Genomic DNA, 27,531 nt, shown 5'->3' on the forward strand with positions numbered 1-27,531 from the left:
ATACAATGTTTGGGTTTCCATTCCTGACTTACTTCACTTACAACAGTAGTTTCTGATTCCATCCAGGTTGTTGTAAATGCCATTATTTCACTCTTTTTTATTGCTGGGTAGTATTCTATACTATATTGGTATACACTACATTTTCCACTCATTGACCAATAGGCATCTGGGTTGGTTCTGTATTTTTGCAGTTCCAAATTGTGCCACTATAAACATGCATATGCAAGTATTCTTTTTCATATAATGATTTCTTTTCCTCTGAGTAGATATCTAGAAGTGGGATTGCTGATCAAATGGTAGATATACTTTTAGTTCTTTGAGGAATCTCCACATTGTTTTCCATAGTGGCTGTATTAATTTACATTCTCACCAAGAGTGTAAAAGTGTTCCCTTTTCACCACATCCACACCAGTATCTATTATTTTTCTTTTTTTTTTATTATGGGCATTCTTGCAGGAGTGAGGTGGCATCTCACTGTGGTTTTTATTTGCATTCCCCTGATCATTAATGATATTAAGCATTTTTCCATATGTTTTTGTATATCTTCTTTTGAGAATTGTCTATTCATGTCCTTAGCCCACTTTTTAATGAGATTGTTTGTTTTTTTCTTGCTAATTTGAGTTCTTTGTAGATTCTGGATGTTAGTCCTTCGTCAGATGTACAGATTGTGAAAATTTTCTCCCACTTTGTGGGTTGCCTGTTTGATTATTTCTCTTGCTGCGCAGAAGCGTTTTAGTTTAATTAAGTCTCATCTATTTATCTTTGTTTTTGTTGCATCTGTTTTCGGGTTCTTTGTCAAGAAGTCTTTGCCTAGCCAAAGTCTAGAAGGATTTTTTTCTGATGTTATCTTTATAATTGTTATGGTTTCGGCTCTTAGATTAAGTCTTTGACCCATCTTGAGTTGGTTTTTGTATAAGGTGACAGATGAGGATCCAGTTTCATTCTCCTACATGTGGCTTGCCAATTATCGCAGCACCATTTGTTGAATAGGGTGTCCTTTCCCCACTTTATGTTTTTGTTTGCTTTGTCAAAGATCAGTTGGCTGTAAGTATTTGGATTGATTTCTGGCTTCTCTATTCTGTTCCATTGGTCTATGTACCTATTTTTATACCAGTACCAAGGTGTTTTGGTGACTATGACCTTACATCGTAGTTTGAAGTTGGGTAATGTGATGCCTCTAGCTTTGTTCTTTTTGCTTAAGTCTTGCTTTTTTTTTTTTTTTTTTTTTTTTTTTGAGATGGAGTCTCACTCTTGTCACCCAGACTGGAGTGCAATGGATGGTGCAATCTTGGCTCACTGCAACTTCCACCTCCTGAGTTTAAATAATTCTTCTGCCTCAGCCTCTCAAGTAGCTGGGATTACAGGCACAAGCCACCACATCTGGCTAATTTGTGTAGTTTTTAAAATACATGGTTTCACCATGTTGGTCAGGCTGGTCTCAAACTCCTGACCTCAGGTAATCTGCCTGCCTTGGCCTCCCAAAGCGCTGGGATTACAGGCATGAGCCACTGCACCTGGCCTTTTGTGCTTAGTCTTGCTTTGGCTATGCAGGCTCTTTGTTGTTCCATCTGAATTTTAGGATTGTTTTTTCTAGTTCTGTGAAGAATGATGGTAGTATTTTGACAGGAATTGCATTGAATTTGTAGATTGCTTTTGGCAGTATGGTCATTTTCACAATATTGATTCTACCCATACATGAGCATGGGATATATTTCCATTTGTTTGTGTTGTCTATGATTTCTTTCAGCAGTATTTTGTCGTTTTCCTTGTAGAGGTCTTTCATCTCCTTGATTAGGAATATTCCTAAGTATTTATTTTATTTTTTGCAGCTCCTGTAAATGGGGTTGAGTTCTCTATTTGATTCTCAGCTTGATCACTGTTAATGTATAAAAGAGCAAAAGAGTTACTGATTTGTGTACATTAATTTTGTTTCCTGAAACTTTGCTGAATTATTTTATCAGTTCTAGGAGCTTTTTGGAAAAGTCTTTGGGGTTTTCAACATAAATAATCCTATCATCGGCGAACAAACAGCGAGTTTGACTTCCTATTTATCGACTTGGATGCCCTTTCTTTCTTTCTCTTGTCTGATTGCTCTGCCTAGGACTTCCAGTACTATGCTGAAGAGGAGTGGTGAGAGTGGGCATCCTTGTCTTATTCCAGTTCTTGGGGGAATGCTTTCAAACTTTTCCCAGTTCAGTATTATGTTGGCTGTGGGTTTGTCACAGGTGGCTTTTATTACATTAAGGTATGTCTCGTGTATGCTGATTTTGCTGAGGGCTTAATCATAAAGCGATGATGCATTTTGCTGAATGCTTTTTCCACATCTATTGAGATGATCATGTGATTTTAGTTCTTAATTCTGTTTATGTGGTGTTATCACATTTATTGACTTGCATATGTTTAACCATCCCTGCATTCCTGGTATGAAACCCACATGATCAGGGTGGATTATCTTTTTGATATGCTGTCAGATTCGGTTAGCTAGTATTTTGTTGAGGATTTCTGCATCTATGTTCATCAGGGATACTGGTCTATAGTTTTCTTTTTTGGTTATGTCCTTCCCTGGTTTTGGTAGTAGGGTGATATTGGCTCATAGAATGATTTAGGGAGAATTCCCTCTTTCTCTACCACGTGGAATAGTGTCGAAAGGATTGGTACCAATTCTTCTTTGAATGTCTGATAGAATTCTGGTGTGAATCCATCTGGTCCTGGACTTTATTTTGTTCTTAATTTTTTTATTACCATTTCAATCTCACTACTCGTTATTGGTCTGTTCAGGGTATCTAATTCTCCCTGATTTCAGTTAGGATGGGTGAATCTTTTCAGGAGTTTATCCATCCCCTCTAGGTTTTCTAGTTTATGTGCATAAAGGTGTTCATAGTAGCTTTGAATAATCTTTTGTATTTCTGTGTTATCAGTAGTAATATCTCCCATTTCATTTCTAATTGAGCTTATAATTGGATCTTCTCTCTTATTTTATTGGTTAATCTCGCTAATGGTCTATCCATTTTATTTATCTTTTCAAAAAATCAGCTTTTTGTTCAATTTATCTTTTGTAATTTTTTTGTTTCAATTTCACTTAGTTCTGCTCTGATTTTCATTACTTCTCTTCTTCTGGTGGGTTCGAGTTTGGATTGTTCTTGTTTCTTCAGTTGTGTGAGACATGACCTTAGATTGTCTGTTTGTGCTCTTTCAGTCTTTCTGATGTAGGCATTTAAGGCTATGAACTTTCCTCTTAGCACTGCCTTTGCTGTATCCCAGAGGTTTTGATAGGTTGTGTCACTATTATCATTCAGTTCAAAGATTTTTTTAAATTTCCATCTTGATTTCATTGTTGATCCAACAATCAAACAGGAGCAGGTTGTTTAATTTCCATGTATTTGTATGGTTTTGTGGATGCCTTTGGAGTTGATTTCCAATTTTATTCCACTGTGGTCTGAGAGAGTACTTGATATCATCTAGATTTTTTAAAATTTCCTGAGACTTGTTTCGTGGCCTATCATATGGTCCATCTTGGAGAATGTTCCATGTACTGATGAATAGAATGCATATTCTGCAGTTGTTGGGTAGAATGCTCTGTTAAGTCCATTTGTTGTAGGGTATAGTTTAAGTTCATTCCTTCTCTGTTGACTGTCTCGATGACCTGTCTAGTGCTGTCAGTGGAGTATCAAAGTCCCCCGCTATTACTGCCTTGCCGTCTACCTCATTTCCTAGGTCTAGTAGTAATTGTTTTATAAATGTTAGAGCTTCAGTGTTAGGTGCATATATATTGAGGATTATGATATTTTCCTGTTGGACAAGGCTTTTTATCAGTATATAATGTCCCTCTTAGTCTTTTTTAACTGCTGTTGCTTTAAAGTCTGTTTTGTCTGATGAAAGAATGGCTATTCCTGCTTGCTTTAGTCTTCATTTGCACACGCAATATTTTTCCACCCCTTTACTTTAAGTTTATGTAAGTCCTTATGTGTTAGGTGAGTCTCCTGAAGACAGCAGAAACATAGTTGGCGAATTCTTATCCATTCTGCCATTCCGTATCTTTTAGTGGAGCATTTAGGTCATTTGCATTCAACATTAATATTGAGATGTGAGATACTATCTTATTCATTGTGCTATTTGTTGCCTAAACATCATGGTGTTTTTTCATTGTTACTGTTATATAGGTCCTGTTGGATTTATGCCTTAAGGAGGTTCTATTTTTGTGTATTTCAAATATATTTTTCAAGACTTAAGAGCTTCTTTTAGCAGTTCTTATAGCGCTGGCTTGGTAGTGGTGAATTCTCTCAGCATTTGTCTATAAAAGATTGTATCATTCCTTCATTTATGAGGCTTAATTTCACTGAACACAAAATTCTTGACTGATAAATGTTTTGGTTAAGGAGACTAAAGATAGGACCCTAATCAATCTCTTCTGACTTGTAAGGTTTCTGTTGAGAAATCTTCTGTTAATTTCATAGGTTTTCCTTTATAGGTTACCTGATGTTTATGCCTCACAGCTCTTAAGATTTTCCTTCATCTTGACTTTAGATAATCTGATAACTATGTGCCCAGGTGATGAATTTTTCTGCAATGAATTTTTGCAATGAATATCCCAGGTGTGTTTTGAGTTCTTGTATTTGGATGTCTAGATCTCTAGCAAGGCTAGGGAAGTTTTCCTCAATTATTCACTCAATATGTTTTCCTAACTTTTAGATTTCTCTTCCTCCTCAGGTACACCAATTATTCTTAGGTTTGGACACTTAACTTAGTCCCATACTTCTTGGAGGCTTCATTTTTTGAAATTCTTCTATCTTCGATGGATAGGGTTAATTCAAAAGCCTTTGCTTTGAACTCTGAAGTTCTTTCTTCAGCTTGTTCAATTCTATTGCTGAAACTTTCCAGTGCATTTTGCATTTCTCTAAGTGTGTCCCTGATTTCCAGAAATTGTGATTTTTTTATGCTATTTCACTGAAGAATTTTCCTTTCAAAACCTGTATCATGTTTTGATTTAAGTTGAATTTCACCTTTCTCTAGTACCTCCTTGATTAGCTTAATAATGGACCTTCAGAATTCTTTTTCCTACAATTCAGAGATTTCGTTTTGGGTTTGGATCCATTGCTGGTGAGCTGGTGTGATCCTCTGGGGGTGTTTAAGAACCTTGTTTTGTCATATTACCAGAATTTTTTTCCTGGTTCCTTCTCATTTGGAACCAGAGGGAAGATCTGGGACTCAAGGGCCACTGTTCATATTCTCTTATCCCATGGGGGTGCTCCCTTGATGTGGTGTTCTCCCCCTACCCCTAGGAATGGGGCTTCCTGACAGCCAAACTGCAATGACTGACTGTTTTTGCTCTTGAGGGTCTACCCACCCAGTGGAGCTACCAGGCTTCAGGCTGGTACTGGGGAGTGTCTGTGAAGGGTCTTGTGATGTGATCCATCTTCAGGTCTTTCAGCTGCGGTTACCAGCACCTGCTCTGGTGGGGGTAGCAGGGAAGTGAGTAAGAGTCCTTGGTCGTATTTTTGTTTAGTGTGCTGGTTTTATATTGGCTGGCCTCCAGCCAGGAGGTGCCGCTTTCAACAGAGCATCAGCCGACGTACCGCATCAGCCGAGGTACCGTAGAGAGGATGCAAATTTGCCCTAAGGTAGCCTAATTAAGTATTCAGATTTCTCAGGGGTGGGCAGGACCACAGCGCCCTCAGGAGATTATAACCTTTGTCTTTGGCCATCAGGGTGGGTAGAGAAAGACCACCAGGTGGGGGCAGGAATAGGGTATCTGAGCTCAGACTCTCCTTGGGCGAGGCTTGCTGTGGCTGCTGTGAGGGGTGGGGGTGTGATTCTCAGTACAATGGGGTTAAGTTCCCAGGAGGATGAAGGCCGTTAGTCATACAGGTCGCCAGGAAAGTGGGAGAAAGCCAGCAGTCACAGGCCTCACCCCACTCCCACATAGCCCACAGTCCAAAAGGCGGGTCTCACTCCTACCGTTCCCACCCTCAACAGCACTGAGTCTATTTTCAGGCAGCCAGTGCCCAGAGCTGAGAGCTTGCCCCAGACCATCAGCCTCCGCACTGAGAAAGCAAGCAGACTCAGTTTTTTGACCTCTCAGGGGGTCTGCAGAGGTGATACAGTTCCTTCAAAGGGTCCGTGGATTCTCTCGGCTTTCTTATGTTCCTGTGGTAGTTCTTGGAGCAAAAGTTCATGATGTGAGTCTCCACATGCTGCTCTGTCTGTCCGAGCAGGAGCTGCAAGCTAGTCCTGCCTCCTATCTGCCATCTTAATCCGATTCTGATCTAATTATTCAATTTCTGAAATGGTTCCATTTCCTGTTTTTTCTTCGGTTAATTTCTTCTTGGGTAAGTGGAAAAAAACATTAGTATTTTTTATTCTAAATCATCCACTTTACTAAATGTATAAGCCTCTGTAGTGCTTTCAAATGATCTGGGTGGGGGGGTGGTAATTCATTCCTATTTGTGTCTGAAAGTATCTTTAGCTCTGCCCTCACACTTAAATCACAGCTCTCTGGATTCAGAATTCTTGGCAAATAGTGACTGTACCCCAATGTTTCTGTTACTTCTCCATGACGCTCTGGCATCCGTGCTCATAAGACATCGGCCATCAGACTTTTTTTTTTTTTTTTAGGAAATCTGTTTTTCTAGGGCAGCATTTAAGATTTTCTTGAGATCACGATTTGTCTAGGTCTGGAATTATCTGTTTATCTTGCTTGGCCACCTGAGCACACGTTCTCCAGGACTCCCTCAAGAGGGGCACTGGCCACCCTCTCTCGCACCTCACATGGGCACCTCCACTCCAGCCCACCCTCACTTCCTTCTCTCCAGGAAGCCTCACGACCTCATCTCCATGCCCAGCTGGCTCAGTCCCGCAGCATCCTCCAGCTCACCCATGCTCTCTCTGATCACGTCCAGTGTACAGTTCACTCCACTTCTAAAATGTAAATAGCTATATATTTCATTTCTAGGATTTGATGTAGGGCTTTTCTTTGTTCTTAGGTGCCTTTTTACATAATTTTGTGTCTAACTGGTTCTCCCTTTACCCCTTGGAGGATATTAGGCATATTCGGTTTAAAGTCATCTGTGTTTGTTCTGTCATTTCCTTTTCTTTGGGAGTGATTACGCCTTCTGACTGTAGATGCTGCTGGCACCGTCTGGGATGCTGACTGTTACCAGCCCTCAGTTTGCACATCCACCATGAGCACAGCTGAAGCTGCTTTCTTCCCCCTCACATGCCCTCCCTGCCCCACTCCCAACCCCATTCAGAAGCAGGGACTCCCACCCTGGGATCTCAGGACCCTGGTCCAGATTCACCTGTGGGAATTACAGGCCTAGCCACCAGTTGGCTCTGCCCTGCAGCCTTCCTGGTCTCCTCCAGCCGAACAAGCCCTCACCCCTCCTCAGCCTCCTCCAAAGGGCCCAGGCACCTCCCCCAGTGCTTAGAGGAGGCTGAGCCACACCTGTACACTTCTGCTGCCGTGGGACTCAGACTCCCAAGCCCATCTGCCGTTCTCAGGCCGTGTCCCGGTGCCTGGGTCTCTGCTGTCTCTCACCACTGTATGTTCTATTCCATTTCTATTCCTCAGAGATTTTGTTTTTACTTGTCTAGGTCCTCTTAATTTCTAAGTGTATTTTTTTATCTTATTACTGTGTTTAGAGCAAGGGGCATGTAATGTCTGAATCAGAGCATTATCTGATCAGAAAAGCCCACTTTCCTCCCAACTTTGACTTCTCTCCCTCATCACACTCAGGTCTTTTCTTGTTACAAACACAGCAAAGCATGGCTGTGGTCATGCACCGCGCAACCCTCCTGGCATGGAGCCCCTCCCTGCAACAGCTTCTACAGGGCAAAGCCTCAGCCTGGCCCCCCTACACCTGGAGTTTCCTGTCCCACCCCTGCCACCTTCTTGCCACCCCAGACACTCCTCACATTTTGGCTGCTTTGCTGGGAATGCGCTCCTCCCAGTTTCCCTTGCCTGACATTCAGGACTCTACAGGCAGCTCCAGACCTGTGACCTCCCCGTCGTGTGGCTTGGAGACCATCCACTCCTGTCCCAGTGGCTGACATAGGTCTTGTCACCCACTAAGAGTTCAAAAAACATCTGGGAGACCAAAGTCTGGAAGTCACTGGCCTGTGAGCAGCCAAGGCTTTCAAGTCAGAGAGAGGGAGGATAGTCGGAGGCTGACAAGTGCCCCCGACTCAAGGAATCAGAGGAGAGGAGAAGAGGCAGCAACTCAAACATGAGACCAGAGAGGAAGAAGGGATGACAACAGCAAGGCCCTGACAGGCCTGGAGCAGATGCGCCTCTGGCAGAAGAGTTAGCTCTGCCTGGCAGTGACTAGGAGCTGACAGGCCATAGGCTCCAGCCTAGCAGGGTGAGGGTGAGTGGGAAGATGTGAGAAAGGGGACAGTTGTGGAGGCCTGTGGTGCAAATTAGGACAGAATTCCTCTTTCAGCCAATCATCTAATTTGGTCTGAATAGTCTGCTGGTAAGACTTCCTCCCTTTGAGAGAGTGGGACCGAAAGGGCCCCTCTCTTCACACAGGTTGCAGGCTCCAGCCCTGACCAAGGGTAGTAGGACCAGCAGCCCCAGAAGCCAGGGAGCCAAGCTGAGCCCCTGGCCTGGAGCAAACACAGACTGTTGGGCCTTCCTAAGAGGCATCACAGGCAAGACAACAGCCGCCATCCTGTTCAGTCTCAGATATGGCATCCAAGAATGTTTCATGGGACAGGAGTGCAAGGCATTCTCTCATCAGCAAGGCCAGTCATGGGCAGGATTGTGGGGCCACAGCCCTACGAAAGGGGAGAGTACCCAACCAAGAAAGTTCTCAAAAGGGAACCCTCCAAGAGGGCAGAGGCTGCGTGAGCCAACGAGGTCTCTGTCGTAGAGAAATGGGCCCCCAGCCCCCACTTCCCAAGGAGCTGAGGGGGGCAGTTTTCCAGATACAGACGAGAACTGAGGGGGTCAATGGGATCTGAGACAGTAGCGAGAGAAGTTTAGGGAGTGCTTTGTTTTTTGTTCTCGAAGGATAAAAAACAGAAGTGCATGCAAGTCTCAGGAGCCAAGAGATAAACTGGTGGTTTAAAGCCCAGCCGGGCCCCCAGGGAACTACACTTGCTCCCTACGGTGCTGCCACAGAATCCAGCTTCCTTCACCGTAGGGGCTGGGGTCCCCGGACCTGGAGATCTGCACGTTGCTGACTGCCTGTGCTTCCCTCGTCTGAGGAACACTGTGTCTGAAAGATCGGCGATCTGGGCCGTGTGGAGGAACAAGGGAGGGAATGACAGGAGAGTCCGCCTTCCCAGCACCCAGGGGAGATGGGAGCCGGACAGGCCGCAAATGTGCAGAGCAAGGGCCTTACCTGGAAGACAGTGAGGATGGCAGCAGGGAAGGTGTCGAAGTTGGTTGTGGGAGTCTCATCCTGGAAGTTGAACCTGAGGAAAACAGGAAGGCTTGGGAAGCGGCAGCCCCTCAGCAGCGAGGCAGCGCCTACAGGCTCCAGCACGGCCTCAACCTGCTCGCTTCAGGCTGCAGACGGCTGCACACCGGCCCCTCTGAGGACCTTCCTGGCAGGAAGGTGGGTGGAGGCAGCCTGGGCGGCGCTGTCTGCTCTGAGCTCTACCTCCCTGCAAGCCCCCAGCCTTGAGCTCTCCTGCCCAGGCCCACTTACTGTCCCCCAAACAGCTGCATCCCCAGCAGGGCGAAGACCACAATGAACAGGAAGAGCAAGAACAGCAGGCTGATGATGGACTTCATGGAATTCAGCAGGGACACCACCAGGTTCCGCAGGGAGCTCCAGTACCTGCAGGGCCAGGCAGGGGGTCTGAGCCAGCTCCAGACGCTGACTTCACACTCATGGCTCTCTGCAGCCACACTTAAGGCTCCCGTAACTTTCTAAACCCTGAGGGCTGCACGCCTAGGTATGAAGTCAGAGCTTTTCTCTGGAGTTCCAGGCCCACTGCCCTGGACTTCTCTCCCTGAGGGCCCCATGGGACGGCAGAGAAAAACACACCCAGTGCAGGACTCAACTCATCCCCCCAAACTGCTCCCTGCCACTAGGTTTAGGAGGGATGAGGCCACCATCCAAGTGGCCAGGCCCAATCCCAAACTTCATCCTCAGCCCCACCCTGCCCCTCACCCCTCAAACCCAGTCAGCCACCAAGTGTCTCAGACTAGTGCCATGTGAAGCAAGTCCCACAACTGTTGTCATCAGCCCACAGCGGGAGGAGGAGCTACACCAGAACCTAGAGCAGATCTTCTGCAAGCGATATGGCCGGTGGCAGAGACCCTGGCTCCAGTGCCCCCTCACCAGGGACCAGGGACACGCGGCATGGAGAGCTTGTAGGGCGGCACCACACAGACTCTCTGTGGTATCCCTCAACGCCCCCCATCCCAGAGGGCAGTGACCATGCCCTGCTCATGCACGGGTCCCCATGGCACACAGGCCATGGGGACCCGAGGCTGCTGACGGCAACTGAGGAGCCAGTCCCTCATGTCCCTGTGCCTCTGCACATGCTGTCCCATCTCCCTGCAATGGAGGGACTGCAGGACAGACACTGGTCTCCTTCGGTGCTCACTCTACCCCTGGGCACCCCTGGGCTCCCAAACCGTGTCCTTCTCCCTGGCGCCCACATCAGAGACCCCGCTATCCTCCATGGATTCTCTTACAAAGTACCTGAGGGCTAATGGCAGATGGGGTGGAAGACTCTGGGAAAGGAATCGAGACTTCTCCTGGGACTAGCAGGGGTCTAGGCCAGCCTGCCTCAGGACAGGGGTCACCTACTTCCTAGGAGAAAATGGAGCCCAAGACGCCAGAACTAGAGGTGGGGTAAAGGCACCCTTTGGTCACTTCCTGGACCCTCACACCAGCAGGTTCTGGGAAGCCAACAGAAGTCTGAGGACACACAACACAGATAGCCGTTGACGATTCTGTCCCAGCGGGACTCAACTTTGCCGAAAACTCTTCTGCCTTTATAGCTTCATATCCTCCTATGGTCTTAGGTTTGGATTTAAAGTGGATTTTGGAAAAGACCTGGGATTTCAGTTGCCCTGGGAAGGTCAGTGGGCTTCTGAGAGGTTGTCTTGGTCACTAGAGGTGTGACCTACGACCTGGCCCTGCATGGGCTCAGTCTCGGCAGTTCTGCTCCCTGGGCCCTGCAGCTGCCAAGGACACACACCAAGGTCCATGCTGGCCCACGTGTGTGTCTGGTAGGGTCCAGCTACTCAGGAGCCTCCGCAGTGCAGCCTTTGCTGCTGATGAGACTGCTGTGAGGAGGGTCTCTCTCTTCCCCACTACAACTCTGGCAGCAAGGGGAAGGGTTTTTGCCCTGGTCCTCCTCTCACTACCTGCATCTGTCACTTGTTGGGCTTCAGTCTCTTTGTAGGCAAACTGCAGCAACTCACTTCCAGAGACAAGTGGGACAAAACTGTAAACATGGTCTTGTCACTGTCATCGTCAGCAAGGTGCAGGGTGGAGAAAGCAGGCCTGGGCACAGGGGCCAGGCAGGCACCAGGCTGGCTCAATAAGAAGCTCAGGGCCATGGCAGGGTGCACACAGGCTCTCAGGGGTGAAGCTGCATGGGCAGTTGGCAGACTTGGGGACCAGATGGTGGAAAAGCTTCCATCTGATGACTTCTGTCTTCCTCATTAACTACAAAGCAAAGTCACCTTTGAAGGCTGGGAAGATGGGGTGGTGGTTTCAAGAGAGGAGACGACGCGAATCGTGGGGAGCAAGTGAACAAGAAAGCTAAAGGGTGCCAGAGACCAGTCGGGAATGGCCCTGAGGGCAGATGTGGCCCCATAAGGCTGTTTTGTAACCATTTTTTGTATTTAAACCAACTGTAAGCCACAGAGAGAGCTTCTGGGTGCTATGAACTCCTGGGGACAAGCACCCTGTATGGCTGATCCCACGCCCTCTCCACCCTACACCTGCCCTCGCCTGGGAGCGCAGGGGACATACTTCGTGACTTTGAAGATCCTCAGCAGGCGGAGGGCCCGCAGCACGCTGATCCCAAAGGAGCTTCCAGGCTTGATGGCCGCCCAGACCACTTCAAAGACGCTCCCCACAATGACCTGCAATGGGATGGCGTTAGCCTTGGGTGCACCACATCTGCACCTGTGCATGCAGATGGATGTGTGTGCGCACCCTGACTGCCTGCACCTCTCCATAAGGAACCATCCTGCTTCCTTGTCTCACAATCAAGCCAGATAGGGTAACTAACACAAGGCACACACCTCACACTGATCTCTTGGAACCTTTGGGGAAGGCTGTAGAGTCCCACCAGTCCCGGTACCTGCCCTCTCTCCCACCCCCACCCCCGACCCCAGACGCACCAGGAGGACACAGGACGTGGGCCAGGTTAGGCCTGCTGGCTTTCTGGCAGACCTTACAACCACCTGGTCTAATACCTCCTCCGTGCTTGACCACAGCCTGGTGACACTGGTGTCTTCTTCAACACCTCTGGAGCTGGGCAAACTTTCAGACAGCCCTGAGTGTTAGACTGTTCTCTCACAGACTAGCAAAATCTGTCTCCCTGTAACTTCCCCTCCCTGGTTCTGCCACTGCTCCAAGATACTCAGATTCATAAATTGTATTTTGAGTATTTTCTTCTCCAAATGACCAGGAAACAGCACATGCCACCAATAACAGATTATGGCAAGCCTGCCTGTTTGTTGCATGCACCGTCGACGTTGGTGAGCTGAAATTTGTGAGCAAAGTACACGTCCCTCCTTCCAGCCGTTCCTCAGATAGACCGTGAGGAGGGCCGTCCTGGTCAGGGCCTGGTATGAGGGACTCAGAAAGGACAGACCAGGGAGCTGGAACACAGGAGACCCTTTACCACCTTCCCTCTGGACAGGACAAGCAAGGGGCCCCAGACTGAATTCTTTTCCAGGCCACCATACCTCCAGGGGCACAATCTGGGCTGACAGAAAGCAGGAGTGCCCATGTCTTCTTCATGTGTGTAATTCTCATTTCCTCTAAGCCACACTTCTGCAACTGGTGTGGAGAATTCCAAAGCTGAGCCTCTCAAAGTTAATTATATTGTATTTGGGACATATATTTTCCAAAGTTTCAGTCATTTCCACCAATTTCACATCAACTGCAAATCTGATGAGCTTAATGTCAATGTTCTCACGAAGTCACTGAGAGAACAATGGATATGCTAAGACAGAGCCCTGCGGTACATCTCTAGAGACTTCCCTACAGGTTGACACTAATCTGTAAACCAGCATGTCTGGGAATGGCTGTGCACCATTTATGGATCAACTCAAATGCACAGTCATCTGCTGCACATTTCTCTACCTTGTCCACAGATCGCCATTCAGAGAATATCTAATGTTCTGTCAACAACCAGGTACACCAATATCCACAGCACCTGTGATAACCCTATCAATACAACAAATTGGGTGAGCTTGCCACCCTAGTCTTGACAAGAGTGCCATCTGTTCTTGGTGATCACACGTGGCCCTTGATCATCACCACCAACTTTTCTCTGCAACAGCAAATCATCCAGATGCTTGCCTAGGGTTGAAGATTGTAGTTTTCTAAATATACTTTCTTCTCACTGCCAGTCTTCCAGCATCTCTCCTGTTATCCACTAATTCTTAAAATTTGTCCTCATTGGTTCATATAGTAGGCAGCCTCTAAGATGGCCTCAGTAATCCCCACCACCCAGTATTCACTCCCCTGTATAATGCTATCCCCTCGTGGATGGGTTGGACCTAGTGACTCACTCTTAGTAAACGGAACACAGCAAAAATGATGGGATGTCACCTCTGAGATTAGATTACAAAGGGACTGGTTTCTGTCTTGGGAACTCTTGACTCTCTTTCTCTGAACACCAGATATCGTGTCATAAGGACACTCCAGCAGCTGGGAGAGGCCCACGTGACCAGAAACAGAAGCCTGCCAGCAGCCACATGAGTGAGCCCGGAAGCAGATTTTTTGAGGTCCATTGACAGCCATCATGGGCATGAGGCTGGAAGTGAATTCTCCAGCCCCAAATGAGCCTGGGAAAACTACAGCCTCACTAGAGACCGCAAGCCAGGCGCACCCAGTTAAGCCACCCTGATTCCTGACTCATGGAAACAGTGAAATCATAAATACTTGTTTTCTTATGCCACTAAGCTTTTGGATAATTTGTTCCCCGGCAGGAAAAGTCAATACAGATTTTGGAATCAGAAGTGGGGTGATGCTGTGATAAAAACCTAAAATGTGGGAGTGGTTTTGGAACCAGAGGATAGACACTGAGCAGCATATTCATGAAGGGCTAAAGTGCACTTAACACACAATTCATAGAATTTTGGACATTAAGCATGCTGCACATCAGGGTCTGCAGGAAAGCAAGCAGAGTTTCATAGGAAACTAGAGAAAGGAGTCCTGTTGCGTGCTGGCAGAAAGTTTAGCCACACTGTTGCATGCAGCTATGTAAAAAGTAGAAAACAGGCCAGGTGCGCGGTGGCTCGCGCCTGTAATCCCAACACTTTGGGAGGTCGAGGCAGGCAGATCACTTGAGGTCAGGAGTTCAAGACCAGCCTGACCAACATGGTGAAACCCCATCTCTGCTAAAAATACAAAAAATTAGCTGGGCGTGGTGGTGGGTGCCTGTAATCTCAGCTACTCAGGAGGCTGAAGCAGGAAAATCGCTTGAACCCGGGAGGCGGAGGTTGCAGTGAGCCAAGGTCGTGCCACTGCACTCCAACCTAGGCAACAGAGTGAGACTCTGTCTCAAAAAAAAAAAAAAGTAGAAAACATGCTTAATAAACCAGGAGATCAACCTCAAGAGATCTCCGAGCCAAGTGCTGAAGGTGCCACCTCATGTCTTCTTGCTGCTTATAGTCAAATGTGAGAGGAGAGAGTTAAACCGAGGAAAGTGCATTAAATACAAGGAAGCCAGGACTTGCTGGTTTTGAATATGCTCAGCCTCTCCAGATAGCAACATTAATAATGGCAAAGTCTCAACAAAGACATGTAAAAAAAATGCTCAACACCACTAATTAGAGACATGCAAATCAAAACCACAGTGAGATACCATCTCACACCAGTCAGAATGGTTATCATTAAAAAGTCAAAAAATAACAGATGTTGGCGAGGCTACAGAGAAAAGGGAATGTTGGTGGGAATGTAAATTAGTCCAGTCACTGTGGAAAACAGTTTGCAGACTTCTCAAAGAACTAAAATAGAACTACCATTTGATCCAGCAATCCCACTACTGATTATATACCCAAGGAACTATAACTCGTTCTACCAAAGAGACACACGCACTTGTTCACCACAGCACTATTCACAACAGCAGGGACACAAACCAACTTAGCTGCCAGTTAACAGTGGACTGGATAAAGAAAATGCGGTATATATACACCATGGAAGACTGCACAGCTAATAAAAAAAAAAAAAAAACACGTATTTTGCAGTAATATGGATGCGGCCAGAGGCCATTATCCTAAGTGAATTAATGCAGAAACAGAAAACCAAATACCACACGTTCTCACGAGTGGGAGCTAAACAAGGGTACACATGGACACAAAGTAGGGAACAACAGACACTGAGTACTAGAGGGAGGGGAAGGGGTTGACAAACTATCTTCTGGGTACTATGCTCACTACCTGGGTGATGGGATCGTGTGTATCCCAAACCTTAGCATCACACAACATACCCATGCAACAAACCTGCACATGTACACCCTGAATCTAAATAAAACTTGAAATTGTAAAGACAGAGAAAGGTGACATGGTCTAAAGATGAAGCCAAGGGCAAGACTGTGACTTTTATTTGAGATCCCAAAAGGACCAAAGGTAGCGCCTCGGAGCACTACTCAGCCACACTTTCAGACTCTTCAAAGAGATTGAGGGTGCCTCACACATCCAGTCAATGAAGCAGCAACTTCTCCAAGACACTGGAGGTGTTGATCCTTAGCATCTCAACAGGAACACAGACAGAAAAGGTCTAAGGCCTAATAGGTGTGGGTAGAGCTTTTTTCTAATAAAGCGAACCCCAAGGTTCACAACATAATCCATAAAGTTCTTAAAGGACATATATGCAGAGACATCACCAACTTGAACTGAAAGAATCAAGACAGTACACAACGAAAACAGGTCTTTAAATTCCCAAAATTCTGCCAGTGGGAAGTAGGCTGAGAAAACCACTCAACTGCAAACCTGAACTACCTTTCATGGAAAAGCAAAGGGAGTGAGAGGGCAGAACCAAGAGCCCAGAGGGTTTCCTGGCTGTAATAACGAATCCCAGACTTTCCAGCATGTGCCCAGCTGGATTTCAGAATCCCTATGGACCAGTGGCTCAGCTTTCTGTCCCCTTGCTGAGCAGGAATATCTACTGCAGTTACCCTGTGCCCATCCTACCACTGCACACTGAATGTGGAGCGTAGATAACCCTCTAGTTCCACAGGTCAGCAGATTAAGAGGCACCGTGGCCACTGCACTTAGGGAACTACACTCGAGGAGCCTCACCCACACCTGAACCTAACTGAGGATGACATTCTGGATTTTGAGTTGATGCTGTAATGGATAAGATTTTGGGGAGTTGGCAGGGGTGAAGGTGTTTTATACTGGGAAGGATATGAGTCACTGAGAGCCAAAGGGCAGGCTGTGGCAAGCAGCCTCTTCAATGGCCCCAGTGGTCCTCACTGTCTGGTGTTCATATCCTCGTGTAATACCTGCCCCCAAATATCCCTACCCCAGCCCAGTCACTGGGCCCAGTGACTCACTCCTAACTAAAAGACAATGGCAAAACTGACAGGATCTTTCTTTCAAGACAGGATTTCTATAGCTTCTGTCTTATGTACTCTCACAGTTCTCTCCCTCAGACCACAGCTGAGGACATTCCAGCAGCCTATGGAGAGGCCACACAACCAGCAACCCGGCCTTCTAGCAAACAAATGCATGAGCTTGAAACAAAATTCTACAGTCCCAGTCAAGCTGTGGAATGACCGTATCTTTGGCCTTCAACTGGGCTGAATCCTCCTGAGGGACCCCAGGCCAGAGATACCCAGTTAAGCCACACCTGAATTCCTAAGCCATAGAAACGTGAAACAGATTTTTGTACTTTAAAGCTGCTAAGTGTTAGAAGAATGTGTTAGCTTATGTGCAAATTATCTCCATGTCCTGAGATCCGGTCAGTTCAGATCAGAAGATTAGAAGACATGAAAAAGATCCCTGCATCTCTGACTTCTCTCCATCTCTTCAGCTCCCTCAGCCAATGCACTCAGGCTTTCCTTGTGACCAAGAAGTCAAAGGGTAAAAAGGGTTGTTGTTTTCCCACCATCTATCGAAATCACAGCTCTCCATGTCTCAGAGAGCAATGTAGGTGGCCACTGCCTTGCCTTCCTCAGAGATCAGAAACACAGCATGATGCAAAACCACTACCCCTGAGGCCAGAAAGCCAGGCTCACCCACTGACTCCTCTCAAACCAATGGGCAGCCTGGGGCCAGTCACACAATGTCTGCCATTATCATCAATAAAATGAGAGTCCTTGTGAGGATTCAACAAAATCACAGACACAAACGACTACCACCTGGACAAGTACAGCGCTCATGAGAGAAAAAGTCCAATTAAGCTGAATTTTCTAACTGAAGTTTTACTACCACAGTCCAGGCCCCTCTCTGGCTTCTGTAAACACTGCAGAGCTCCAGTCCCTCCCTTGGGGGACAGCACTCCTACTCCCCACTCCTTCCTGAGGAGGCAGTGCTCCCACCTGTCACTCCTTCATGGGAGGGGTAGTGCTCCCACCTGTCACTCCTTCCTGGGGGAGGGGGGGCACAATGCTCCCATCCTTCACTCCTTCCTAGGAGGGCTAGTGCTCCCACCTGTCACTCCAGTGCTCCTACCCTTCACTCCTTCCTGGTAGGGCAGTGCTCCCCATCACTCCTTCATGGGGGAGTAGTCCTCCCACCTGTCACTCCTTCCTGGGGGGGGCAGTGCTCCCACCCTTCTCTCCTTCCTAGGGAGCATTCCCGCCTGTTACTCCTTCCTGGGGGACTCTGCTCCCACGCTTCACTCCACCCTGAGGGGGGCAGTGCTCCCAGCCTTTACTCCTTCCTGGGGGGGGGGCAGATCTCCCACTCTTCACTCCATCCTGGGGGGCAGTGCTCCCACTCATCACTCCTTGTCACTCCCACTTGTCACTCCTTACTGGAGGGCTTGAAGTGCTCTGGTACAAAGCCTTGGAGGGAGTACTTACTCCCACTCCTCCCTCCTCCATCAGGGGGTGGCGTGGCCACCCATCATTCCCAGCCTCCAGCAGGAAGGCTCAGAACTCAGCCTCTGGGCAGGTGCCAACAGTGCCACATCCCTAGGCTCAGGGTTCAGGTCCCAGGAAGTGCCCTGTGCTCCCTGCCGGGTTCCAGTGAGGAGCGTCTCGGACTGCCCTGCCCTGCCCTTTGTGCTCGAGTGTCATGGTAAGCCGTGAAACACACTGCCTCTGAGGCTTCCCTCACCTACTGAAGTTGGTAAAGAGACCCAGGCCAAGGCCATCACCTCCCCCAGCCCCACAAAGAGGGCAGGACCATCACAGTCTATCAGGCCCCAACCCCCAGAAGTCCTGGTGGATGTACCCAAGCCTGCCCAGGGCCAGAGCCCCCCTGAGCTCCACCAGGGAGAGACTGAGCCCTCCACAGGTTCGTGAGATCCCAGGCATGGAGGCAGCTGCAGAGCCTTCAGATGACTGTGAAAGTCTACGGACGGGATCAGAAGAGGGAGGAGTGGCCTCTGGCCTGACAGAGAGCGGCTAAGGCTGACACTCCCGTCAGATCCGGCCACAACAGGCCTCCCTCTGCCAGCCCCTGCTCCTCACTGTCTCCAGGTAGCCTTTCTGACCCATGGAGGGTCACAGATCCCAGCCCACACTGGGCATGGCCTATGGGAAGAGGCCGTGTGTGCACACGCAGGAAAGGACACAGTCTGGGCCCCTGTGGGCCCCCGATGAGGTCTCTCACTCACCCCAAAGTCAAAGCAGTTGAAGGAGGACCGGAAGTAGCTTCTGGGCCCCAGGCCATACATCTTCAGGGACATCTCTGTGAGGAAGAGACCCAGGAAAACAAACTCTGCAAAATCTAGGAGAAGCCGGAGAAGAGGGGGATTAGCTCGAGGCCTCCTCCCACTCCGGCTCCAGCCCAGACTGGAGGACACCAGACCTCTGGGCCTTCCCAGGGCTGAGCCTTCCAGGCCTGGCCTACGGTCCCATGCTCTGAAGTCTCAGCCCAGGAAAGGAACGATGGGTTGAGAGGGACACGGAGAGGTACCTGTTCCAGTCTGAAAAGTGATGAGTGCCTAGTGCCTCTGAGACCCAGAGAAGGACGGGCTCAGCAGGAGGCAAGCTCCCGAGATCGGCCCAGGTGTGACTTCTGGAGTCATGGGGGTGCCCCCTCCTCACCAGAGGAGGGCCTGGGGCTATGAGGCAAAGGGCCCCATTTCCCCCGAGGACAGGTCCAGCTACAGCTTCCAGTTGTCGGTCCTTCCGCCTCTGGCCTCACCCCAATCTCTGACCGAAGGTGGGGTCCCTCAACCTCCTTGTCAGAATCTCCCATCTTTCCACTGGGACTTCCCAGTGGAAAGGCGGCTCTCCCCAGGATGGCCACGGCACTGTGGCTGACTTGTATTCTGTTTACATTTGCTGCCCTGAAGGCAGACCTCCTCCACCACTGCACTCCTGTCCAGCACGAGGCTGCCAAGAGGCACTGTCCCCTTGCACTCTCACTGAGTCACAGAGGTTCCCACGGGCACAACAGCAGTGGAGTGGGGCTGTCCTGGGCCCAGGAGTCCTGCTGACCCTTCCAGGCCTCAGGACTGAGTGAGGCCATACCTGGGCTAGAGGGCTGTGCTGGGATTTCAAGGTACACAGACCCTCCTCACCCAGCCCAAGCAGAAGGAGGGAAGGAGCACAAAAGAACGCCGTGGCTCCAGAGGCCACAGGCAGCAGGAGACCCAGCCAGGCCCAGCCACTGGCTGAGCCAGGAGTCCTAGGCATCAGGGTGAGGCCACTGTCTCTGACTCTCCTCCCAAAGGGTTGGGCAGGGATTGGCTCTTAAACTTCTCACGGTGCTGGTCAGGCCAAAGGCACCGTGGCTCTGCTAGGGCAGCAGGGGCTAAGGAAGCAACAGAGCCCAGGGCAGAGCTCACATGGAGAACAAGACCCTGGGAGGGCATGAAGGGCAGGCCCCTGAGAGTCCACACCCGGGCAGAGTCCAGCTCAGCCTTCCCAGGGCTTCTGAATCCCCACCCCCCCACCCCCACAGTCTCTGTTGGGACACGGGACCTTCAGCTGACACAACTTCTGATAAAGCAGACGCTGGAAGAGGGGGCCACACACTCTTCCCATCCCTATGCTCCTAAAATCTCCACCAACGGCTATGTTGCACAGGTCCAGACGGCCTCAGGTGGGGACAAGTCTGCAGCAGCCCAGACCTGGGACAAGCAGAGATGACAACTTCACAGCCCACTCAGCACCGTACAAACAGGCGGGAGTCTCAGGGAGGGGACACCCTGCTTTCTATGGCCTGAGGACATGGACAACCAGTTCCTTGGAGCAAGTCACCCACAGCAAGCTGGCCTCTGACACCAGCCAGAAAATCAACAGGCACTCAAGCTAAGCATGGGATGATAACAAGGTCAAGCAGCGTCCCTGGAGAAGCCGAGAGGCCCCTGTGAGAGGCACGAATGCCACGGATGCCCACAACCCTCAGGCAGGGCTGTTCGGAACGGAAGGATCCACCCTCCACTGAGACCACTGGACCCTACAGCTCTGACCTGGGCCTGGCTGTGCAGACCACCAGGTGTAAGATGTGGCAGAAAAGCTGTGACCCCTGCAGTCCAGCCCAGAGCACCCCAGCAAGCCCAGGGGAATATACAAGCAGCTTGGAAAGGCCCAACACTCCTGGCCACAAAGTCCCAGAGCCCCTCTGCATGGGTCACAAAGGCCTCGGGATCCCCACACGAGGGGCTCGGGCCCAGGGAGGAGAGGCCCCAGAGATAGGACTACGGGTACCCACGTCCTAGATCTGGGAGGGGAGGCTACCCAGGCATACACCTTGCTCCCCAGGAGACCAAAGTGAGAGCACTTTGCAAGGAACAAGTACAAGAAATGCAAATGGCAAAACTTTTGGAGAAAGAGATCTCAAATCCTCCAACATCCTGTCTGCCCTCTCACTCTCCCTAGGAACGGATGCCCTCAGCCTCACATACTCAGCCTCTTCTCTGAGGCCAAGAAAGGGCATTCATTCGCACACATCTGTATCATGCATCCAACCAGCAGGCACTGGTGCTGTTTTGAGCCACCAAGGGGACAGGCTGAGCTGGACTCTGCCCAGGTATGGACTCTCAGGGGCCTGCCCTTCATGCCTTCCCATGAACTCCCTTCTCCCCAGGAGTTCACAAGCTGAGGGGGAAACAGACACAGATCATTAAAACCAGGTTTTGTCTTCTAAGAGGATGGTGTGCTATGGGAGCAGAGGGAAGGTGAGCAAGTCTGGTGAGCTGCATAAGGCCCCCCAGGGGCTCACAGGATGGCGAGGCCTCTTAACTCAAGCCTCTCTTAACTTAAGCCTCCGTTTTGAAGGTTCTGGCAATGCACTGAGGGCAGGTCCTTGGAGAATGGACAGCCGAGGTGCACAAAACCCACGATGAGCCCCTGCGAAGCTGCTCTAGACTGGGCGGCCACACCCCCTCGCCTCTGGCAAGCCTGCCCCACCTACTGAGCCAGCCTCCCTCAGGCCCAGCACAGCTGTCAGGGACACTGCCCACATTTCTGTCCAGCTATTTTTCCCTCAGTGACACCAATCAAGCCAGGAACTCCAGGAAACCACAGACAAGACACAGCAGCGGCCTATGGTCAGGGATGCCTGTGGCCTCACCAACGCCTGGACACTCCCAGCCCTGTGCTCCCATACAGTAGACACGCGACTGGGCTATGCAGCCCTACCCCTACCCATTGCCTGCTGACTCACTGCGCACCAACAGCCTCTCACAGGGAACAACAGGCCGAGCCGCTGGGTCAGGAGGAAGTCCTTGGTCCCCACCTGACCCCCAAGGGTGGGAAAATCTTAGCCAGAGGACTCAAGAGAGACACTGAACTCAGGCCCAAGCAAAGTCCCAAGGTGCCACCCTGTGGGCCCCAGGACATGTGAATCAGGGGCTGGGACAGGCAGTTCCATGTACACAAGCTGCTCCTCGGCCTGCAGCCGCCCAGGAGCCTGAGCGGGAGCTCCCTTGGCTCCTTTTACTTCTGCCCCCCCACAACCATCTCCCTGTTCGCATGTCATAGATTTCAGTGTCAAGTTGGGGAAACTGCAGCCCAGAGTTCCACCCCAACACAGCCACTCTCCCACCCATGCTTCCAGGTGACCTGCAGCCCCATCTCTCCCACTGTGGAGCATCAGATCCTGCAGCTCAGGGAACCCTCACACTCCTGGGCAGAGCAGGCGAGGCCCCCTGGTCCACAGAGCGGGGCTCAGCCAGCCAGCTAGGGCCCTGGTGAGGCCACCGTTACAGCAGGACACAGTGACAGCCAGGCTGAACTCGGAGCTGGGACGAACGGAGTCGGAAAAGGCTTTCCTAGGTGCCTCCGTAGCTTCAGGCACACAGGGCCCTCAAGGAAAGACTGAGGCCCTCCAGGGAACCCCAAACAGGCCCTGTCTCCAGATCAGCCGTAGACACCCAGCAGGGTGAGTGCAGCTGACCCCTGAGGTCAGGAGGACTGAAACACTACCTGACAGGACAGAAAACATGGGTGGACTCTTTGGTTTTGATCCTCTTTGTGAAGTAAGACCACAGAGCAACACTGTTTTCCACATGGGCCAGAGAGTCCGAGGCTGTCACAGACCAGGCCTGGAGGGGCCCATCCTGGCTCCTGTGCTGAGGCTCGTGGAACAGAACTGCAGTCAGCTCACTCCACGGAAGGGCATGAATGCATCCAGATTCAGTCAAATGTAAAGAAAAATGAAGGTAACCAGGGGAACCCAAGGAGGATAAGAAGCCAGGACTCCCCTATCAGGAAGCTGGGGCAGAATCAGCAGCCACGTGGTGGAAAGGAGCATGGGGCTAAGTCCCAACTGTGGGTCTGAAGCCCTCTGGGGGAGGACACCCATCTGCCTGGCCTGGCTCGCCCCTGGTCGTCCCACATATATCCTGCCCTGGGTGCCCGGGACCCCTCAACCAGTCTCACACTACGCTGAGGGACAGGGGTCTAGCAGATGCAGCTGTGCTTTCTGGAACCCAGGGGCTGGAGAGGCCACCCTCCAGCTCTGGACACACCCCAGGCCCCCACAGAGGCCCATGGGGACTGACTAGGGCTGTGGGATACTTTGGGCAACATGGGGGTGGGTCCCCTCCCACCCAGGGTGGTCCCAGGGCATGGACCAGGGTTTCCAGGCGGAGAGAAGAGATGCTCAGGAAGTACCTGAGGGAGGGACGGGGATACGTACACAGCGCCGTGGTGAGCCGCCGTGGCTGGTTGTAATGCACCATGGCCACACACAGTGTGTTCAGGGCCACCACACACAGCACCACCCAGTAGAAGCTCTGAGCCTTCACCATGCGCCGGATGAAAAACCGGAACATCTTCTCCTTCCTCCGGAAGTATGACGAGCTCTCTGTCTTCCCGCTCTTGAGGCTGGCGCGGGCGAAGGGGGATCCTGAGGGGATGGGGGTTACTGAGGATGTGGGAACCACTGGGTACCCGCCTACCCCACCTGTGGACCCCCACAGACGCACCCTGGAGGACACCAGCCTCCAGCCCCAGCCGGTCGCAGACAATTGTGCCAGTGACCCCTGTGACCTCCACTTCACAGCTGAGGGAACCAAGGCCTTGACGATCTCCATGGTTACTGGGTGCCAGATAGGAGAGCGGGATTGAAGTGGATGATACACATTCACTGTCTCTGGTCCCCAGCATCCCCAGCCACCTTCTAGGAGCACAGTCTTGATGCCCCCAGGCCACTCTCCATGAGCACCCCAAGCTTTTTCCCCTGAAGACATAAATCTGAGTTAGTCCCTCCCCAGATCCCATCTCTTCAGCACAGCCCACGGAGCTCTGCAGCATCTGTCCCTCCCTCTTTCTCCGTCATGGACTCAGGGCTCAGTACCCATGGGCTGTCTGTTTTTTTAAGTAGTTTTCCTGGAACACAGCCAAGTTCATCTGTTTATGCATGGTCCATGGCTGTTCAATGTCCGCAATACTCACTGTTGGAAACTTTGTCCACCTGCTCCAGTCTGACTGCTTCTCTACCCTGCTCATCACCCAACCCAGCAGCCTTTTCCCGTGTCCACGCACATCACTCCTGCTGTGTCCTGGACCTTCACACAGTATCCCAAGTGTGAAATGCATCCCTCGCTGGACTCCTTCCCACACACCTTCGGGTCTCAGCATTAACGTCACCTGCACAGAGCACCTGCTCTGGGCACACTGTCTAGAACAGGGCCCTCGGCTCACCTCCGACAGTGGCCCTGACCACATCACCACTTGTCACTGTGTTTTATTGTTGACCTGTTCCATGCCCAACTCCCAGACAAGACTGTAGGCTTCATGAGGACAGGGCCACGTTGTCTTTTTTTACCACTGAGCCCCTCACACTGAGAGGCACTTCACTAATGCTTAACAACTGAGGGAAGGGTCTCTGTGAGGATTCAGGTGTGTGTCTGTACAGGAGCTGGCTGTGTGTCTCTGTAGAAGAGCACATCTGCCTGTGTAAGTGTTTCTTAGTTTGTGCGCTAAGCTTGGCCGTGTGTGACTCTGCTCTCAGAGAGCAGACAGCTGTGCCCCAGCCATTGTTCTCTTAGTGGGCTTTGAATACCTGGGCTTGAGCATGGGGTCCCCGTGTGAGGATGTGGGGAGCAGTGTATGTTAACATGTACTTTCTGTGTGTTTGTACACATATGTGCATGTGTGCACACCCAGGTTCTCAGTGGTACAAAAGAGCAGGGGTGGTGTGGGCACGCGTGCTATGCACAATTTTCTGTTTCTACACACATGTGTATGTGTGCACATCCAGGCTCTCAGTGGCATGGAAGAGGGGGTATGTGGGTGCATGTGCTATGAGGACTTTCTGTGTGTTTGTACACGCATGCATGTGTGCACACCCAGGCTCTCAGTGGCATGGGAGAGAGGGGGCGTGTGGGCACTTGTGCCATGTGCACTTTGTGTACACACGTGCATATGTGTGCACACCCAGGCTCTCAGTGGCATGAGAGAGAGGAGCTGTGTGGGCATGTGTCCTATGTGCACCTTTTGTGTTTGTACATATGTGCATACATGTGCACACCCAGGCTCTCAGTGGCACGGGAAAGAAGATGTATAAGCATGTGTAATACATGCATACCCAGGTTCTCAGTGGCACTCAAGAGATGATGTGTGTGAGCATGTTTACTATAAGCACTGTGTGTACGCACATGCATATGTGTGCACACCCAGGTTCTCAGTGGCACAAAAGAGCAGGGGCAGTGTAGGCATGTGTGCTATTTTCTGTTTGTACACATATGCATGTGTGTGCACACCTAGGCTCTCAGTGGCACAGAAGGGGGGGGTGTGTGGGCTCGTGTGCTATGTGCACTTTGTGTGTTTGTACACATGTGTGTACGTGTGCACACCCAGGGTCTCAGTGGCATGTGGCCGGCCCTGCTGAGGGCCAGGGATGACCACTCCCCACAGAGGCAGCAATAGGACAGGAGGGAGGCAGGCATGCAGTGCAGATAAGGAGGGACACACACACAGGCAGAGCTGTGCACAGAACAAGCCCACACACTCCGAACCCCCCATGCACCCACACACAGTTGCGCAGGAACACAAGAGTCACACACACACATGCTTCACAGCACACATCCAGCCCGACTGCGCTCACTTTTGAAGATCCAATGAGATGCTCACACAGATGCACTCCTCAGCACACATGAGGCACACACCTGTGAACACAAACAGGGCCACTCTGGGAAGAAGGGATAGAGAACATGTGACTCATGTAAACCACTGTGTCTGCACGCACATGTGGCCAGGAAAACAAGCAACAAATTCTCCAAAGGGGACTCTGTGGCCATGCCCACCAGCCAGTAAGAACCAGTCAGCCCCTGCTATGAGAAAGGCCTCATAGAAATGCTGCCCTTTCACAATGGGCCACAGCACCCCCAACACACACATCTCCCTTTGCCACACAAGACAACCACACACATCTACCTGTGCCACACAAGACAACCACACACATCCTCCTGTACCACACAAGACAACCACACACATCCTCGCCCGTCACAGGCACAACCATAGTCATGCCAACAGCCGTATTTGCACAGAACCGCACTCCCTAGACATTGCCCTTAAAGTCCACCAGTTCCTTGCCGTAAACATCCACTTTGGAGAAGCCAGAGGAGCTAGAGCCAGGGGACTGAGCAAGACCTAATAGAGGGACTCCCGCTCCAGAGGTCCTGAAGGAGAGCTGGGTGCAGCCCCTCACATCCTCAGCAGCACCCAAGACAGATGTGTTTGTTCCCTGGGGATGGGGAACAGGTCCCTAAGGACAGCAAGCAGTCACTGTGGGCTCCAGTCTATGGCAGTAAAAGCTGAGTCTACAGGAAATGCAGAAACATCTCTGGAATCACAGCTTTGGGTGGGGAAAACCAAGAGAGATTGGGCTTCTTTTCAGTTTCCTGCATTTTCCAGGTTTCACTTAATTAGCATATATTCTTTATAATGAAAAAGCTTATTTCAAGAAAACTGATATGACATCTTCAAGCTAGGGAGAACATTCCATATTACATTAACCTATGAATGATGACACAGTAAAGTACTGTTGAGAGCAGGGCCTGACTACATGCAAATACTTAGATTTCTATCTCTTGTGCCCTAAGGCAGAGTCTTTGCTAGTCCTGGGTAACACCCATTTGTTCAAAAAATGTGTACAAATTGTGCCAGGCCCTGATCAAAGCCCAGAAAACACAAAATGACCAAGATCTGTCTCTGCTCTCAATAACCCTTCTAGGGGCCAGCAGAAGACATAAAAGAAAGTGTGTTTCCTTCCAGCGCAGCTGCTGTATTTGCCACGCGGGGCAACAAATGTGGCGTGAGGCTACAGCACCAGCTGATGGAGGCCCTAATGGCTGTCACCCCTGGCCCTCATGCACATCACACAGCCTGGAGATTCCTCAACTGAAAACAGAGCACAGTCACCTGAACCTCACAAGGTGGTGTAGGATTCAATGAGACACCACAGGTCCGAGCTCAGTGGGGCTCAACCAGCTGACAGGCATCAGGGCGGACAGGGTGGTATGGGTTATGGACAAGCCTGGGCTGGTGACACAGCCAGTCCTCAGGCAGAGGGCAGTCGAGCTCACCAAGCAGTGCTGAGAATGTGGAGATTCAAGCATGGCTTTGTCTCCTCCCCACCAGGCCCCAGGCCCTAAACCCACCCTAAACCAACAGCAGAGGCCAGTGGGTCCTGAACGCACGGGAATCCTTGGTGTCTGCTGGGCACCCAGAAGGAAAAGTCAACAAAGGCCCAGGGATCCAAGTATAGCAACAAACAACTCAAAATAAAACCAAACTAAAAGAGAGAGA

The 27,531-nt window shown here is 50.2% G+C and overlaps 1 protein-coding gene across 2 annotated transcripts in view; it reads right to left on the minus strand.

Moving 5' to 3' along the window:
- CACNA1B (calcium voltage-gated channel subunit alpha1 B) overlaps positions 1–27,531 on the minus strand; it is a 250,042-nt gene that overhangs the window by 130,515 nt on the left and 91,996 nt on the right. For both annotated transcript variants that reach the window (XM_030920382.1, XM_030920383.1), the window contains exons 11-15: positions 23,417–23,626; positions 18,939–19,051; positions 11,943–12,055; positions 9,654–9,785; positions 9,345–9,417 (exon numbers count right to left, since the gene is read on the minus strand). In XM_030920382.1, the coding sequence (XP_030776242.1) occupies positions 9,345–9,417; positions 9,654–9,785; positions 11,943–12,055; positions 18,939–19,051; positions 23,417–23,626 (641 nt within the window). The remainder of the gene's footprint in view (positions 1–9,344; positions 9,418–9,653; positions 9,786–11,942; positions 12,056–18,938; positions 19,052–23,416; positions 23,627–27,531) is intronic.

Source organism: Rhinopithecus roxellana, chromosome 16, assembly GCF_007565055.1.
Source record: "Rhinopithecus roxellana isolate Shanxi Qingling chromosome 16, ASM756505v1, whole genome shotgun sequence".
Classification (NCBI taxonomy): domain Eukaryota; kingdom Metazoa; phylum Chordata; class Mammalia; order Primates; family Cercopithecidae; genus Rhinopithecus; species Rhinopithecus roxellana.